We start from the raw sequence: 18065 nt of genomic DNA, 5'->3' as shown, positions 1-18065 counted from the left end.
AGATCTCTGATTTGGTTTAAGTGAACAGTTACCTGAAAATATAATATTTTCATATCTATAAGACTACCACTTACCATCCATACTTTCCTCCCTTTTTTTTAGTTCCTTGTACTTCTGATTCATTTCACCTATGAGAGATACAAAATATAATATTAATTTCAAAAATTCCAGATACAATATTCTAAATTAGAATCATCTCTTAGGTACTCCATATGTGATTATTCATTGAATATTCAGTACTTTCAATTAGGTGTAATTCTTATACACTGACTTACAGAATCTTTTAAAACCATTATATTTGTATGTTTAACTATTTGGAAAGGACTTAAAGGCTTTCCACCGGTTCTCTATTTCAGTCCCAACTTTGAGCTATTCAGCCTACACATGTACACTCCTGGTAACGGAAACATAAGCTCCAACGAAAGTTCATTCCACCTTTGAATAGCTCACATCGGCAAGCAAGATAGTGGGCTACCTCCTTGACAGAGCTTAAAGTCTAGGTATTTAACAAGTAATTAAAATGTACTAAGTGCTATGGTATGAAAAATAAAGGGTATTATAGAAGCATACAACAAGGACAACTAATTTAGTTGAGGAGCTCAGGGAAATTTTCTCTAAAGAAGTAGTAATTAGGCTGCATTATAAAGAATAAATGAGTAAGAGTTACCTGGTCAAAGAACAGAAGATTAATTTCAAAGTGAAAGCATTACAAGTACAGAAATATGAAGGTAAGGATGGCTATGACACTGAAAGGGTAATATGGCTCAGGCAGAGAAGGTAAGTGAAAAGTGGCACAAACATGAGGCAGGCTATGAGAAATCTTATAAGACACATATTATAAAAGTTTGGACTTCCTTCTAAGAACAATGGTAAAATTACCGAAGAATTTTAAGCAGGGGAATAAAATGGTCTGTTTGCATTTCTAAAAAAAAAATTCTGATCTGGAGAATAGAAGTGAGATGGAGGTTATAAGACTAGTTAGGAGCGTGTTACAGTAATGTGGGTGACAGATGAAGGTTGCTTGGAGTAGAGTGGTGGCAAATTAGGATGTAAGGTGGTAAGTATTTGTTTGAGACATTTAAGAGCCAGACAAAGGATTTTGGTGAGGGTTAAACAGGGAGGAGTCAAATATGACTCCCAGGTTTCTCCTTGAGTAACTACAGGACGTGGTGGCATTATTAATTAAAAGGAGAAGCAGCATGTTGAAGAAGTTGCTTATAGCAGTTTTGGACATGTATCATTTAATATATGTAAGAGACATGTTCAAAAGGGCAAAAATCTGAGGACCAGACAGCTGGATGAAATCTGACACAGGCTGCAGAAAAGGCTCATCAGCAGAGATGGATTATAATTACTTTATACCAACAGGATTTCCAGTGTAACCAAAACTGAGCTGGAGGCACATGGTCTTTTCTTGGGCTAGTGAGACAGCTGCAGCCCTGTGTCCCCAGGGCCCGGGGAGAGTAAGCAGAATACATCTGTGTTTGCTTCATTCTGGAGAGACTAAGGAAGCTTATTAGGATGATGCCAAGCAAAGATGGAGGGGATAAAAGGCTATAGGGGTTCCTGATAGGAAGCCAGCATCTAGAAGGACTTTAGGAAGAAGACTTCAAAGAAAATGGAGGAGCCGAGAGACTCAGAGACTAAATCCCAGGTTAGCGGTGCTCCACCTAACTTCCTATAGCACATACAGTTCCTCTCAGTACTGGCTACAGGAGCAACGAAGGGAGGGAGCAGAGGAACATAATTGGGTAGAGCTGCTAATTTCATGGAGGCAGGATTTCCACTTGGACACAGACTTGCTTGGTGGGAAGTGAGTTAAAAGTACACAAAACTGAAGGCAGCCAGAGACCTGGGTCAGTGAACAGCTTTTTTTCTTTCTGGTCAGAAAATATTTTACCCAGGCTCATTCTGATACACAAAAAATCTTGTCAAGGCCCCCCAAACAGTACTGTCTAAGGACAGTGCATACCCAGTGGTCATGAATTCCTAGCTAGGGGAGGCCAGGACCTACAGAGAACACTGGGTTCACTCAGGTTAAGGCTTCGAATGCATGAATGACTTTACTGAACTACTACTCAGTTCAAAAGATCAGCAATGGTCTCAGAGCATGACTAGCTGTGAGAGGAAGGAAAAGAGAACATTTGTTACCAATGACAACCTTTGTAAATGATTACGTTTTTTAAAGATGAATTAAGATTAGACCTATAAAAATGTCATCATTCATTTACCTCATGGCAATGCATTTTGAGTGGGAAACAGAGAGAAGTGGCGTGTGTAGCACATATAATCTGGAATAAATACCCTCCAAGGAGGGTGATGTGCATGTAAATGTTATAAAACAGCTGAGAAGTAGCAGAAAAGTTAGTATCTGCTGAACCTGTCATGGCCTAGGTTTCTGAGTGCTGGTTCCTTATTGCGGCTGTCTGAGAAGCTGCACTCTTGAGAGATGAGTCAGGCATTAAGGGATTAGGAGGAGGCCTGCACCCTAGGCTTTACAGGAATTTAACTCATCATATCTTTCCTCTTCTAAAGTTAAGAGAATCTCCTACACGTTTCCAGTTCCTCATGTTGCTATAAGATCTCAAGCCATCATAATGAAGCGTCGCCTCCTGCCATTCCAATGAAACTGTTCTCAATAACATCATATTATTCTTTAATTATCAAATGCAAGGAGCAGTTTTCAACTCTTATCTTATTCTGCAATAATTGACACTATTGATCCATCCAATTTTTTCCCTTATCTGTTTTGTTGGGGCCACTTTTCTGGGTTTTCTTACGCTTAGATAATTCCTTCTCTGTCTTCCCTTCATGGTGTTCTCTTTTTTCTTCATTTGCATTTTGAGTTCTGCTATTAACTGACTTGTAATGTTACATTACACCCAAGGAAATCCCACCGATTCCTGAGGTTTAAGAACTCTCAACTGTGGCTTTTCCCCTAATTTTCCTGAGGTTTAAGAACTCTCAACTGTGGCTTTTCCCCTAATTTTCAGATTGTTTTATCCAATTGTTTTCTAGGTATATTCATCTAGGTATCTTTCAGGACATCCCAATACTAGTATAGCCATAATTAAACTCACAGTCTGCACCCCTCTGTATTCCCTAATACATTTGGAAGTCCTTCACCATATGCTTATCATCAAAGTCAAGGGAATTCCTCCCTTATGCTCCCCTCAAATCCATGCTCTTAGTCACCATCAAATTGAGCTGAAAGACACATCTGCTCAGCATCTCCAGCTATACAGCTGCCAGCCGGGTGAGATAGGATAGAGCTCCCGTACGTCTTAGCAGATTCCCAAGCTTCAGAAAACCTCCTTCCATATCATTGTTGTTAAGAAAAGAGTTCAGGGCACTAGTGAACTTCACTATTTTATGATTTCTCAGTTGGAGGATTAATGTGTGAGGGGCTCATATGGGCAGTCCTAAGGTAGGGGAGTTACCAAATGTGTCCTTAGATTTGCAATCACAGGAGAGGACACAAGATCATAGATACAGGAAGCTGATCAGTATATCCTACTAGAGGTGGAAAGCAGGCAAGCAAAGGGTCTAATGTAGTAAAACCAAGAACAAGGAAACCAAAGAAGAGGAAAAGGACACAGGGTCATTTCAGAGCTATCCTCAAGTTCTGAGCACTCGATGTGATCATGGTTGCACATAATATATTCCAAATTTACTGAGTACCTACTAGTGCCAGACACTGTAACAGGTGCTACAGATACCAAAATAAACAAGGTAGCTACCAGTCTATGCTAGAAGGGTGTATAATTTATTAGGTGTTCAAAAATAAAAAATTAAAATACAATATAAATTATGTATAAAATAATATGGCAACTAGATGGGTGATTAAAGCCAGGACACTTCCTCCTCCTCCACTTCTACTTCAATTTTAATTAGTTGTGAGGTCGTATGAAATTCCACCTTTTTACCTGGTCTCTCTCACCAACTTTTGGCACATCATTAAAGCAGTATATACTAAACTAGCTTATCAACTCCTATTAAACTGGTATGTTAAAATTAGTACATGTAAATTTATTATTTTAAAGTAACTTTTGCCTTTAGGTTTAACCCAACTGACTAATCATACATTCTCTACAAATGTTTTAAATTTAATCAGGACATTTTCTTTACAGCTTAAACAGACAAGATCTGATAATTCTATTTCTACACACTGGAACCACTTTAAAAATGTGCAATTATCTAAGTATGTAAAAGTTCAATTACTGCTAAAACCATCAAAATTTTAAAGAAAAAAAAAGGACTATGTAGAAGTAGTTTCAACAGAGTAATGTCAATAATATCTGGTGGCATAATGAGGAGTCCTTGGCATGTACTAAACACAGCATAACGTTTTAGTTACTGCCTAAAGCAGTGATTATCAAACTTCAGCCTGCATTAGAACCATAGGAAGGTTTTGTTGAAACACAAATTTCTAAGCCCTGTCCCTAGGGTTTCACATTTAGTAGGCCTGGGGTAGAGATCAATCATTTTTATTTCTAATAAGTTTCAGATGGTGCTGTTATATTTGGTCTGGAGATAATAGCACCATTCTAATAAAAGACATAAAGCATAGTTTAACTAATCTCCAACTTAGACAATAAGCAATGATCCATTTTTCTTCATGAAATGTATATTTAGAAACTAGAATAGCAATGAATATATGCCATTTGAAATCTCAGATACCAGAAGATAAACCACACTGAAATTAGATCATTTTGTATATCCTGGGGAAAACTTTGTTAACGGGAAAATACTTTCCAAAACATGTTTTGGGAAAATCACCAGGAAAGTTATTCTGAGTCTCACACGCACACACACTCTCCATTCATCTAATTCTCACAGCAACCCTAGGAGTGATTTAGCTACTGTTATTATCTCAATTGTAAAGACGAGGAAACTAAGATATGTAAAGGTCAAGTAGCAATTCCAAAATCAGCCAGTAAAATAGCGCAGTCCAGATTTGGCATTCTGGTTGCAGAACCTGTGCTCTACAATAAAGTTATTCTGTTTTAATAAATTGCATTTTACCTAAAATAACCAAAGAACCAAAGCTTCTAACCTGGGTCTTAAAACTCTGAGCATAAAGAAATATTCTAAGTGTTATGTTTTATATTTTTATAACTCTTGAAAGAAACATAGAAATTATGGAATAAACTGCAAATGAGTTCACTCAGAGTTTAGGAGAGTAACTGAATGATCCTATAGCATTTCATGTACACTTCTATTCTGATACATACTTATCACATTGTAGCAGTTAGATATTTAGATATTTGTGATATGTTGTATTAAGAATCACATGGTAGTCAATTTTACAATTTAATCAATCTTTGGGAAGATACTGTACTTTAAAAATGAAGGAATAATTTGTAGTAAGTAAAAACTCCCAAAAATCCTTCTTGGGAATGTATGTGACTATATTGTATTAACTATTCATCAAACCTTGCCTGTGTATGTAGATATTCAGAAAATTAGCCCCACCTTGTGGATCATGGCAGTACCACAAATTCAGGCCTTTGAGAACAGGGAATTGTCAGAAAAGTGTATATTATCTTGACTGACAAAAAGTAAGCAATTTATAACAACTAGAATTGGTAAGGAAGCACTTTCACATACTGTTGTTGATTGTATAAAATGGTACAACTTTTTCGGAAATAAATTTGCAAAAGCAATAAAAATTGTGAACATAAGTAACATTCTATTAAATATTTCACTTAGTTCACATATAACATTATATTAGTTTCAGATATATGTAAATATTTCATAAGAGTATTTTTGTTTCACAAATGCAGAACTTCATATCAGAAATCCAGAATTTTGTTTGGGCAATACAATGAAAACTTTCCGGTCAAGGAGAACTTGATTAAAATATAGACTTTACCCCTTACTAGCTGTGGGAATTTGAGTAACTTCTCTGAGCTTCAATAAGTATAAAAGGGGTGACAAGGCTTCAAAGGGTTCTTGTAAAGGTCAGGCAAGTAATCAATCAATAGTAGCTAGTTCTATTATTTATAAATCAAAAAAAGTATAAATAAATGAGTACACTGAATTTAAAATTGAAGTAAAAAATTTTAGAGATAGAATACCCTTTTTCCTTGCTAGTAATATTTCTTTAGCCATAATAGCTATACATATATATGCACAGTTTATAATATAATACCTAACTCATAAAAATATAGTCAATTCTTGATAATCCAAGAGCATACTAACTGGTTTGCAATTAATCTATGATGACAGTGCCATGAGAAACCCACCTTCCTCTCCCTTACTACAGAGAAGCTGGTTAAGAAACTATAGTACCCAACCTCCTCCCCTAACCACACTGCAGCTCCCAAGTCCCCACCACAGCATTTCGACTTGTTCAGACCCCAGGCTTCCCCAAGTGCTCTGGTTTCTGTCTTGGCTCTTCAAATCCCACTACTAGAAAAAGTTGGAAGAGAATCAAAAATTCCAGGACTTGCTACGTCATTATTGGGTCCCCTAAACAAGTCTTTCTTTCTGGATTATTTGTGACTTCATTTTCACTCCTCCCAACTCTATCAGTTAACCCAGTTAATTAATAATTCACTATATTGAGAATGTATAACTTTAAAATCTGTAACAACATGAAACCATTTTACTTCATTTTTTTAACTGCTTTGCCAAGGAAAATAAATTCTTATCATTCTATAATCATTTTAAGTTATTTCAAGTTTTGAGTTGGCTTAAATAATATTAACTATAATATTTAGTATTATCCTTTAGTATTTTTATAAAGTTAGTGATGCCATAATTAAATAATAAATCCCGTATAAACAGTCCCCAAGGCCCAAATTAACACTGTATCAATACTGCCATATAGCTGTTAATATACATTATAAAAATGCCAGAAAAATTACCTTGATGTTCTTCTAAATCCATGTCAAGTTGTCTAATTTCTTCATGAAATTGATTGATTTTTTCTTTTATATCTGTTAACCTATTGAAAATATTATTTAATGAATTTGTGACAGTTAATATAGGTAATTCAGTGAAAACATTTAATGATGATGTTAGGAAATCGTTTCTTTTCTAAGCTGCATAAACAATATCTAGAAATAATGTGCCCTATTCTCAGGATAATACTACAAATTTAGAGAGAAATGCTTTTTTTCTAGATCTTTTTTCATGATTCACATTTGAACTGAAAGTATATTCTGCAACTGTTAGGGTGCCCGATTCCAAAAGCTGATGCTTGCCCACATTGTTTTGAGCATGACTTAAAACATTAAGGAAGTGAAAAATCTTTAGTAACTTGTTTTTGGTAGGTTTGTATCTCCTGAACTAATTGGAAAATTAATCTCAAACATTAAAAAATAGGAGAAAATTTGCACTGATAGATCATATGGGTTAAAATTCTAGCAAAAGCAGCTGTACTTAGTATACAGTAATCATAGCTATGGTTCTGGAATATTTGTGACTTGATCTTCACTCCCTCTAACTCTATCAGTGAGATGGAACTATGAGTCCAGATCTTGCATCTATATATAACTGATTTTTTACAAAGATGCAAGACAATTAAATGGGAAAAGAATATTAAATATCTAGAGGCCCAGTGCATGGATTCGTGCACTGCTGGGGTCCCTCAGCCTGGCCTGGCATGCGGGGATTGGGCCGAAACTGGCTCTCCAACAACCCCTGAGGGGATCCCGGGGGCAGTTCTTGGGTGATGCACCCCAGAATTTGGCTCCCTCCCCTCTGGTTCCCGGTGCATCGCCTGAGAACCGCAGCTGTCAAGTCACCGCAGCTCAGCAGCTTCTGCGTTGAGCGTCTGCCCCCTGGTGGTCAGGGTGCATCATAGCTACCGGTCGGTCAGTCACTTAGGCTTTTATATATATAGATATTTGTCAAAAAAGAATATTTCAATAACTGGTGCAGGAACAACTGGATATGTACAATCAAAGAATAAAATTGGACTCCTACCCTACAATCATATACAAAAATTATAAAACTCTTAGAATAAAACATAAGCATACATCTCTGTGACTTTGGATAAGAAACTGATTTCTTAAATATGACACCAAAGCAAAAGCAATAAAAGAAAAAATAAATAAAATAGACATCAAAATTTAAAATTTTTGTGCTTCAAAGGATACCTTCAAGAAAGTGAAAAGGTACCTAACTGGTATGGCTCAGTGGTTGAACTTTGACCCGGGTACCAAGAAGTCAATCAATTTCAATTCAGGGGACATGCCCAGGTTTCAGGCTCAATCCCAAGTAGCAGGCACGCAAGGAGGCAGCCAATCAATGATGTTTCTCTCTCACTGATGTTTCTATCTCTCTTCCTCTCTAGAAAAGACATCTAGTCAGAGTGGCTCAGTTGGTTGAGTGTCGTCCTGTGCACTAAAGGGTTGTGGGTTCAATCCCCAGTTGGGGTATGTACAGAAGGCAGTCAATCAATGTTTCTCTCTCACATTGTAGTATCTCTGGCTTTCCCTTCCTCTCTCTCTCCCTTCCTCTCTCTTTGTATGTCCTTGTATGTCCTCGGGTGAGGGTTAAAAATAAAATAAAAAAGAAACTGAAAAGATCTTTCACAGATTGGGAAAAACATTTTGCAAATCATTTATCTGTTAAGAAATTTGTATCTAGAATAAATGACGCCATTACAGTGAAATAAAGATAAATAAACCAATTTGAAAATGGGCAGAGGATCTGAACATAGATTTCTCCAAAGAAGATATACATATGGCCAATAAATACAAGAAAAGAAGCTCAACATCATTAATCATTAGGAAAATGCAAGTTAAAACCATAATGAGATCCCACTAGGATGACTATAATAAAAAAAAAGATAACAAGTGTGAAGACATGGAGAAATTGGAACCCTGGTAGAAGTGTAAAATGGTGCAGCTGCACTGGAAAATTGTCTTGCAACTCCTCAAAAAATTAAATATAGAGTTACTATATGAGTCATCAATCCCACTCCTAGGTGTATACCCAAAAGGGGTGAAAACATATGTCCATGCAAAAAGTTGTACCTGAATTTCATACCAGCATGATCACAGCCAAAAATGAAAACAATTTAAATGTCCATCAATGAATGGACAGAAAATAAATATGCTATATCCACATAAGAAATATTTGGAAATAAAAAAGAAATATTGATACATGCTACAATACAGATGAACCTTGAAAACATTATGATAAGTGAAAGAATGCAGCCACATTGGACCATATATTATATGATTCCATTTATTATATAAAACTAGAGGCCCGGTGCACAAAATTTGTGCGGGGGGGGCGGAGGGTCCCTCAGCCCGGCCTGTGCCCTCTCACAGTCTAGGACCCCTCGGGGGATGACCACCTGCTGACTTAGGCCCGCTCCCCAGGGGATCAGGCCTAAGTTGGCAGTCAGACATCCCTCTGGCAGCCCGGGAGCCCTCCGGGGATGTCCACTTGCCAGTGTGGAGTAGGCCTAAGCTGCAGTCAGACACCCTTAGCGCTGCTGAGGAGGCGGGAGAGGCTCCTACCACCAGTGCTGTACTGGCAACCATCAGCCTGGCTTGTGGCTGAGCAGAGCTCCCCCATGTGGGAGCGCACTGACCACCAGGGGGCAGCTCCTGCATTGAGCATCTGCACCCTGGTGGTCAGTGTGTGTCATAGTGACCAGTCATTCCCAGTCGTTCTGCTGTTAGGGTCAATTTGCATATTACCCTTTTATTATATAGGAGTGCCTGGCCAGCCTGAGTGAGGGGCTGATGGCTGTTTGCAGGCTGGCCACAGCCCCTTCAGAGTAGGTGTCCCCCCCCTGGGGTGTTTGGCCAGCCTGGGTGAGGGGCTGATGGCTGTTTGCAGGCTGGGCACAGCCCCTTCAGAGTAGGGATCTCCCCTGGGATGCCTGGGTGAGGGGCTGAGGGCCGTTTGCAGGCTGGCCACAGCCCCTTCAGGGTGGGGGGGTCCTGCTGGGGTGCCTGGTCAGTCTGGGTGAGGGGCTGAGGGCCATTTTCAGGCAGGCTAAGCCCCCCAGAGGGGACCCACACCCCATGAGGGTGTGGCCATCCTGGGTGAGGGGCTGATGGCTGTTTGCAGGCTGGCCACAGCCCCCAGCCACCCAAGCTTCCAGTGGAGGCTGGCTGGAAGCAGGTATCTAGGATTTATTTGTCTTCTATAATTGAAACTTTGTTGCCATGAGCAGAGGCCGCAGCCGGCTCAGGGGAGGCAGGAAGCTTGGCTTCCTCCATCGCCCATGCAACCAAGCCTCTGGCTTGCTCCAGCTCCGTGGCTGCTGGCCGCCATCTTGGTTGGGCTAATTTGCATATAGTCGCTCTGATTGGCGGGCGGGCATGGCTTAGGGTGTAGCGAAGGTATGGTCAATTAGCATCTTTGTCTTTTATTACTGTAGATGTCCAGAATAGGCCACTCTACCTACATAAAATAAAAGTGGTTTTCTAGGGCTAGGATGAGGGGATGATTGGGTGTGGATAACAGGAAGGGTATAATTAAGGTTACTAAAGAGATTTAAAATTGACTGAAGTGATGCTTGCATAACTCTGTGAATATACTATAAAACTCTCAACTGTATACTTTAAATATGTGAATTGTATAAAATGTATTTAAAGCTGAAAAAAAGTTTGAAAGTTATGTCAATATTATCAATGTGAACCACGCCAAAATTACTGTAATAATATGCACCTCTTGTACATTTAGAATTTAATTTAAAAGATGAGAAAGGGATGCAAAATGTCCTAGTACAAATGTACTTACTGTCGTTCCATACTGGCTATTTCCTGGTTATCTTCTTTAACCTATAAAGACATAAAAAGAAAATAGTATTTAAAGAATTATTCATTGTTAGGCTATCTTAAAAATAATTTCCTTCTAAGATATGCTGCACTAAAATGTCAAATCTTGTCTCTTGAAACTTACTTAAAATTCAACCTCTGAAGTTAAAAGAAACATCTCTAAGGAACTATTCACACATTTTTATTTATTCCTGAAAGAAAGGGTGGTGACATACTTTCATACTAACCCACATGGTATCATGAGGTTAACTGTATCAGTTTACGTAAATATCTAAGATATAAACCCCTAATATAAGGTGGGGTTGACAGATTTAGCAGTCCCACTGCATTTGAATTTCAGATAAATAAATTTTATGGTACATATACATCATGCAATATGAAATATACTTATCATATATATATGTATATATATATATACACACACACACACACACACACACTAAAATATTCTTTGCTTCTCTGAAATATTAATTTACGATATTTTATCTGGTAACCTGTCCCAACGAAGACCGCTCTTCCTTTGACTCCAATGATCTCTTTTCCAAGGACCTTCAGAGAATCTAAATTTTAATACTTTTCTAGAATGATCATAATACTTAAATAGGTCCTGAGTTGATCCTTAAGGTTCTTCCAAACCCATTGGATTCAATCTAAGACTACAAAGGAATTCCATTTGTAGGCTCCTGACTGGCTGTTCTCAAATACACATGCAGTTCTCCTAAGGGCTCTATAGTTAGGGTATCTCATGATAAATAATAGGATAATTATAACTTAGTATTAAATTAAAGCCAGCCTTGGGGTAGTAAGGAAGCTAGTGAATACATGTGACATGGCCGTATGACATATTGTGATTTCATAGGAGATTTTATTTATTTATTTTTAATAATAATATCAATTATAACAATCACTGATCGCCTGCCTTCTGCACGCCCCCTACTGGGGATCGAGCCTGAAACCCCAGCATGTGCCCCGACCAGGAATCAAACCATGACCTTCTGGTTCATAGGTCCATGTTCAACCACTGAGCCACAGCAGCCAGACTCTTTTTTTATTTTTTAATCCTCATCTGAGGACATGGGGCAAGGGAGAAGGGGGGAGGGTGAGAGATTGAGAGAGATAGACAAAGAGAGACACATCGATGTGAGAAACATGGATTGGTTGCCTTTTGTATGTGCCCTACTCGGGGATCGAACCCACAACCTTTCAGTGCACAGTACAGCACTCAAACAACTGAGTCATTCTGAACAGGCAGATTTTGGAGGCAATTTTAATTTCATTAATAAAAGTCATTAGCTGTGGGACACTTCATTTCTAAATATGAAGCCCAAAACAAATAATGGAACAGATTTTCAATAAGATTACCTAATTATTTATTAACTAACGAAGAAAAGTTTTAAGTTTTCCTCATAGAATCCAAAACATGAAAAAAAAATGGCCATCATATGCATGAACACCACATAAAATTAAGGTGTATGTAAAAAAATCCGTTTATGTCAGAGATGATTTTTACTAGATTTTAATGGTCAAGTAGTTCATACTGATTTAGGTGAAGCTCACTTTTCACTCTTTTTTAAAGACACAATAAACTTAATGGCTTTCTGGTCAATTCAGGTGGCTTAAATAAAATAAACATATTTATCAAATCCTGATATATTAAAATAAGTATGTTTGTTTTTCCTACCTGTTTAAGTAATCTCTCTCTCTCTTCCATTGGGGACCCCATGCTTTTGTCTTCAGCAACCATTTGATCTCGATGGGACTCTAACTCATAAAGTTTTTCATGCAGCAATACAGCCTCCTGTTTTACCTGGGAGTGTGCTATTTCCTGAAGGGAGCAAAAAAAGGAAAAATGCATTAATTCATCAAAAATTATTTCAAATAGGTTTCATTTTATAAGAATAAGGACACATTTAAACCACCAGCATCTTTTAATGGATATATAAAGTATCTAGATTAATCAATAATGCTAGGAAACACATTTCTAAACTGGAATAATAAAAATAGATCCCTGCATATTTTCTTCCTTTTTTAAAACTTTTTAAAATTTAAATTTATTGTTTAAAGTATTACATATGTCTTCTTTTTCTCCCATTGACCTCTCCCCAGCAGATCCCATTCCCCAGTACATGCCTTCACCGCCCCCCGCCCCCTACTGGCCATGTCCATTGGTTATGCTTATATGCATGCATACAAGTCCTTTGGTTGATCTTTTACCTCCCCCTCCCCTCCTGCCTTCCCTCTTAGGTTGGACGGTCTGTTTGATGCTTCTATGACTCTGGCTTTAATTTTGTTCATCAGTTTATGTTGTTCATTATATTCCACAAATGAGTGAGATCATGTGATATTTATCTTTCTCTAACTGGATACCAGGGGGGTGAAGGCATGGGGGTGGGGGGGAGACAGAGGACAATGAGGGATAAGGATACATATGTAATACCTTAATCAATAAAGAAAAAAAAGAAAAAAAGAAAAAATGAATGTTTAAAAGTCCATAGGTAAAAGGTTTTAGGCAAAGATCAGTAATGGATTAGCTTCAGGTGAAAAGGCATGACAAAAAAAATACAGATGAAGGCCGGGGGAAGGTCAATAGGGGAAAAAACGGAGACATATGTACCTCCTATTTGTAATACTTTAAACAAGAAAATAAAAATTAAAAAAAAATACAGATGAGCTCTGGCTGGTTAGAGCATCGTCTTGCATGTACATGGGTTGTAGGTTCGACCCTCCATCCCATTTCAGGGCATGTGCAGGAGGCAACTGATTGATGTATCTCTCTCACATGGATGTTTCTCTCCCCCTTTCCATTCTCTCCAAAAATCAATGGAAAAAATATCCTTGGGTGAAGAGTAACAATAAAAAATAATACAGTCCGGCCGGTGTGGCTCAGTGGTTGAGCGATGACCTATGAACCAGGAGGTCATGGTTCGATTCCCGGTCAGGATACATGCCGGGATTGCAGGCTAGATCCCCAGTGTGGGGTGTGCAGGAGGCAGCTGATCAATGATTCTTAATTTTTTTTAATCTTAATATTTTCAAGCAAACTTTTTAAAAGCAAATTTCCAAAAGAATGATTACAAAACATTCATATTTATTTCTTTTGCAAGCTAGATGCCAACAATCATGGCAATCAATGTTCCATTGTTACTAATTTTATTATCATTGTATCTACCTGACTCCATAGGAAAGGCAGGCCAAGTGTGAGGTACAGGCAGTATACTGAAGTGCAAAGGACATGAAAAGGTAGTTCTCAGAAAAAAGAAATACACTGAACAACAAATAAATAAAGAGAACTCAATTTCATGCATAAATAAATGAAAATTGAAACAAAATAGTAATTTTTACCAATTACACTAGCAAACATGGAAAAGATGGGTAATGCCTGCTGTCAGTGAGTGCAATGAAAACAGGCACTCCCATATATTGGGTCTAGGAGTAAAATATGCAACAATCTTTTTGGAAGGCAATTAGGCAATCTCACATTTTACGTTTATGACCCATTGCAAAAAATGTATCTTAAGGTATACTCATATAACTTTGCATAAAATGTATGCAAATGTTTCCATGCCAGCACTATTTATAACTCCTCCAGTCTATTCATTACAAGGCTGTAGGACAGCCATACAATGTAATACAATGTAGTGATTTTAAAATAATGAGGGAGTCGTTATAAGAGCTGATGTGAACATCCAGGAGAGAACGTTAGGTGAAAAACAAAAAAGCCGCGGACAGCATACTAATGTGAATCCCACTGAAGGTTTTCCACAACAGGAAAGCCAAATCAGGATTACAGGATTATTGTGAAGATTCAGTGACAATGTTGGTGACATCTGTCAAGAATTCAAAAAAGTACAAAGTAAGCACTCAATAAATGTAAGAGTAGCTCTGTCTGGAAAGAGGGCAAAAAAATCGGGCATTTTTACTTCCATCTTATTCTTATTTATTTATTTTTTACCATAAACATGATTTGTTTTGTGAATTAAAATTGTTTAAATAAACAAATAAGAAAATGAATGCAAGCTTTTACATCTTCAGTGATAAAATGATCTCCTCTTCATTTGTTTTATCTCTTGTTCATATGTCTTTATTTTTTATTGTTTTATTATTGTTTAAAGTATTACATATGTCTCCTTGTTCATATCTTTAAATTACCACTGGATTATGTGCCCCATTAGGCCGAGTGACTTGTTTTGTACACAATTGAATCTAATTTCTTACCAAATTAGTATATTTGTGGCCCTAAGTGGGGAAGAAATTATTATACTCTTGTAAGTAAACTGCTAAATAAATATTTACTTGGATGAGTTCCATTAATATATTTAGCTGAATCATATATATATAAAATTAATTTATGTTTTGTAGATGAGTAATATAAGAAATCTTACTTGATTTTATACTTACAGCTTCCAGACTGTCTTTTTTCATGTTCAATGAATCTAGCTGCTGCTGAAGTGTATCTAATTCCTAAAAAGAAGAAAAAAAGCAAATACATATGTCAGTTACATTAAGAATAAACTTGGCCCTTGCTGGTGTGGCTCAGTTGGTTGGAGTGTCAATCCGTGCACTAGGTCACAGGTTCGATCACAGGTCAGAGCACATACCCAGGTTGCAGCTCCATCCCTGGTCAGAACGCATGCGGGAGACAACCATCGATATTTCTGTTTCTCTGTCTGTCTCTCTCTCTCTCCCTCCCCCTTCCTCTCTCTAAAAATCAATAAAATGGAAAGAAAAAAAAATAACACACCAGAATAAATTTTTCTGTTTCTCAATATTTTAAATATATATGTGACAAAGTAAATTTTGTAAACATCTTCAAAACTTATCTTGTAATTTGACTAGAATTTACTAGTATTCACTGCTATTTTTGCCAATTTTTTCATTATTTCTAAAAACTTTGCCATGATCCACCTTTAAAAATACTTTATGCCCTGTCTGGGTGGCTCAGTTGGTTGGAGCATCATCCCATACACTGAAAGGTTGCAGGTTTGATTCCAGTTGCAGGGCACACATCTAGGTCCCAGTCCAGGCATATGGGAAGCAACCGATAGATGTTTCTCTCCCACTCTATATTTCTCTCTCTCTCCCTAAAAAATCAATGGAAACATATCCTTAAGTGAGGATTAAAAAACACACAACTCTATAAGCTTGTTGAGGGTAGCCTATCCTTTTCACACTAAATCATCACATCACTGTAATCATCAAGTTTGAAAAGCCTTCAAACTCATTCTGTCATTGTTTAAAGTTATAATTTTTAATTTTGATTTTTTAAACCATGTTTTCATATTTTTTTACCTAATTCCTTTTTAAATTTAAATGATTTATTTTTTAAAATTTTATTTTATTGTAGCAAGAAGACTTAAGATGTCCCTAATTTCTTTTAGGGCCCAGACCTACAGCAATTTACATAACTCAACACCTTTAAGGGAAAAAAAACCCTTAAACTGATTATTACTCATTTGAGAACCCCTATGCAGGATTAATTATATTTTGACATTTCTGTAATACCCTTTTTTCAATGTTTCATTGTGTCTTATAAATCCTGTCTAAAATAAAAGTTATATTAAACTGTCAATGAAGGAATCTAATGAACAAAATAAAATGAAGAACAAAATGGAACCAGAATCATGGGTACATGGAATAGACTGGAGGGTGCAGGAAGGGAGAGGGTGGAGGTGACCAGATAAAGAAGGAAAAGGGAGCCAGGTCGGTACGGTTCAGTGGTTGAGCATCAACCTATGAACCAGGAGGTCACTGTTCGATTCCTGGTTGTGGCATATGCTGGGTTGGGGGCTCAATCCTCAGTGTGGGGCATGCAGGAGGCAGCCCATCAATGATTCTCTCTCATCATTGATGTTTCTATTTCTCTCTCCTCCCTTCTTCTCTGAATTCAATAAAAATATACTTTTTTAAAAAAAGAAGGTAAAGGGTTTAGCTAAAGAACACATATGCATAACCCATGGACACTAACAATAGTGTGGTGAAGGCCAAGGGAAGGGGAGGTGGGGTGGGTAGAGGTAGGTAAAGGGGGGAAATGGGGGACATCTGCAATAGTGTCAACATTAAATATTTTTAATAAAAAAATGTGAGGTTTATTAGGCAGGAAGAAAAGAATGTAAATATTCATTTCATGTGGCTCAGATATATTAGGCCTTTTAATGTTGCTATTAAAAGTTGATTAAAAGTAAGTGTTTTCATATGTCTTTATGACATTCAAAAATGAAGGATGCATAGAACTGAACAAATAATATAGTAAAAGCTAGGTCATCATGTAGCATAAGAATAAATTTTTCTAAAGCAGTGCTTCTCAAATTTAAATATCCTGTGAATCATCCGGGGACCTTGTTAAAGACGGAGCAGTAAGTCTAGTCAAGCTCTCAGGGGACGCCGATGCTGCTCATAGTGGCAAGACTGCTGCATGCCTGTCCCGAAGGAGTCATTAGTATTACCTGTAATAATTTCTCATTTGTGGTTTTCATGTCTATGTACTTGACTTGTTTTTCAGGAGACATATTTTTTATAATGCCATCTGCTGCTTGTTTTTCCTGTTCAATTTCTTCTTCTACACTTCTAATTTGTCTCTCCTTCCTGAAACCAAAAGTATGCAATATTCCTTACTATCCTGAGGGACAAAACCATTCTGTTACTCAGGTCCTGGTCTCAATTAAATAGGGCACGCAAATGCATTCAATCATAATTGTTGATCTAAAAGTTCTTATAAACATACAAATAATCCTATTTGACCTGTACAAAACTTGGCCCCCCTCAGCACAGACTTACTTTGTCTTTTTCTTCTTAACCCCCAAATGCTTCTATTTTCTTACTCTCCATTTTACTTACATTCTTATAAGAAACACAAAAATCATCGCAGAAAATCATTAAAGCCTTCAACATGAGGATGTATTTATAATTTTTGCTATCATACCTTCAAGACAAATAAGATAGTTGCATTTTAGAAGAGTTGTTTTCAAACATCTCATAGCTACAGAATTCTTTGACCAAATGAAATACTGTATGGAAGTTTACCATGTAAATCATATAAAGTAGCACAGCTCTGACTGAACTGGGAGTAGAGAGAGCTTATAGTGCAATGTGATTTTTAAAAATCACAGCTTTAGATTAATATGTTTTACATAAATTCCCTTTTATCCACTGCTTTAACTAAAACTGGTATTCCACAAATTATCAGCAATATTTTAGCACTGCAAAGTAATAATTTCCAAAATCATAAAACAAAAACATTAAAAGTACAACCATATTTAAGTAGTAGTAGTGAATTAATTACAAACAATAATATTTATCATATAACCACAAGAA

The 18065-nt window shown here is 37.1% G+C and overlaps 1 protein-coding gene across 4 annotated transcripts in view; it reads right to left on the bottom strand.

Moving 5' to 3' along the window:
- IFT74 (intraflagellar transport 74) overlaps positions 1–18065 on the bottom strand; it is an 83201-nt gene that overhangs the window by 34085 nt on the left and 31051 nt on the right. For 2 of the 4 annotated variants that reach the window (XM_036331294.1, XM_036331295.1), the window contains 6 exons: positions 17198–17336; positions 15153–15215; positions 12436–12579; positions 10717–10757; positions 6873–6952; positions 75–128 (listed from right to left, as the gene is read on the bottom strand). In XM_036331294.1, coding sequence (XP_036187187.1) covers positions 75–128; positions 6873–6952; positions 10717–10757; positions 12436–12579; positions 15153–15215; positions 17198–17336 — 521 coding nt within the window. The remainder of the gene's footprint in view (positions 1–74; positions 129–6872; positions 6953–10716; positions 10758–12435; positions 12580–15152; positions 15216–17197; positions 17337–18065) is intronic. The other 2 variants (XM_036331296.1, XM_036331297.1) reach the window with 1 other exon arrangement.

The sequence above is a fragment of the Myotis myotis genome, unplaced genomic scaffold (genome assembly GCF_014108235.1).
Source record: "Myotis myotis isolate mMyoMyo1 unplaced genomic scaffold, mMyoMyo1.p scaffold_m19_p_12, whole genome shotgun sequence".
Taxonomy (NCBI): domain Eukaryota; kingdom Metazoa; phylum Chordata; class Mammalia; order Chiroptera; family Vespertilionidae; genus Myotis; species Myotis myotis.
The sequence above is the reverse complement of the archived record's forward strand: the minus strand, read 5'-3'. Positions and strand labels throughout refer to the sequence as shown.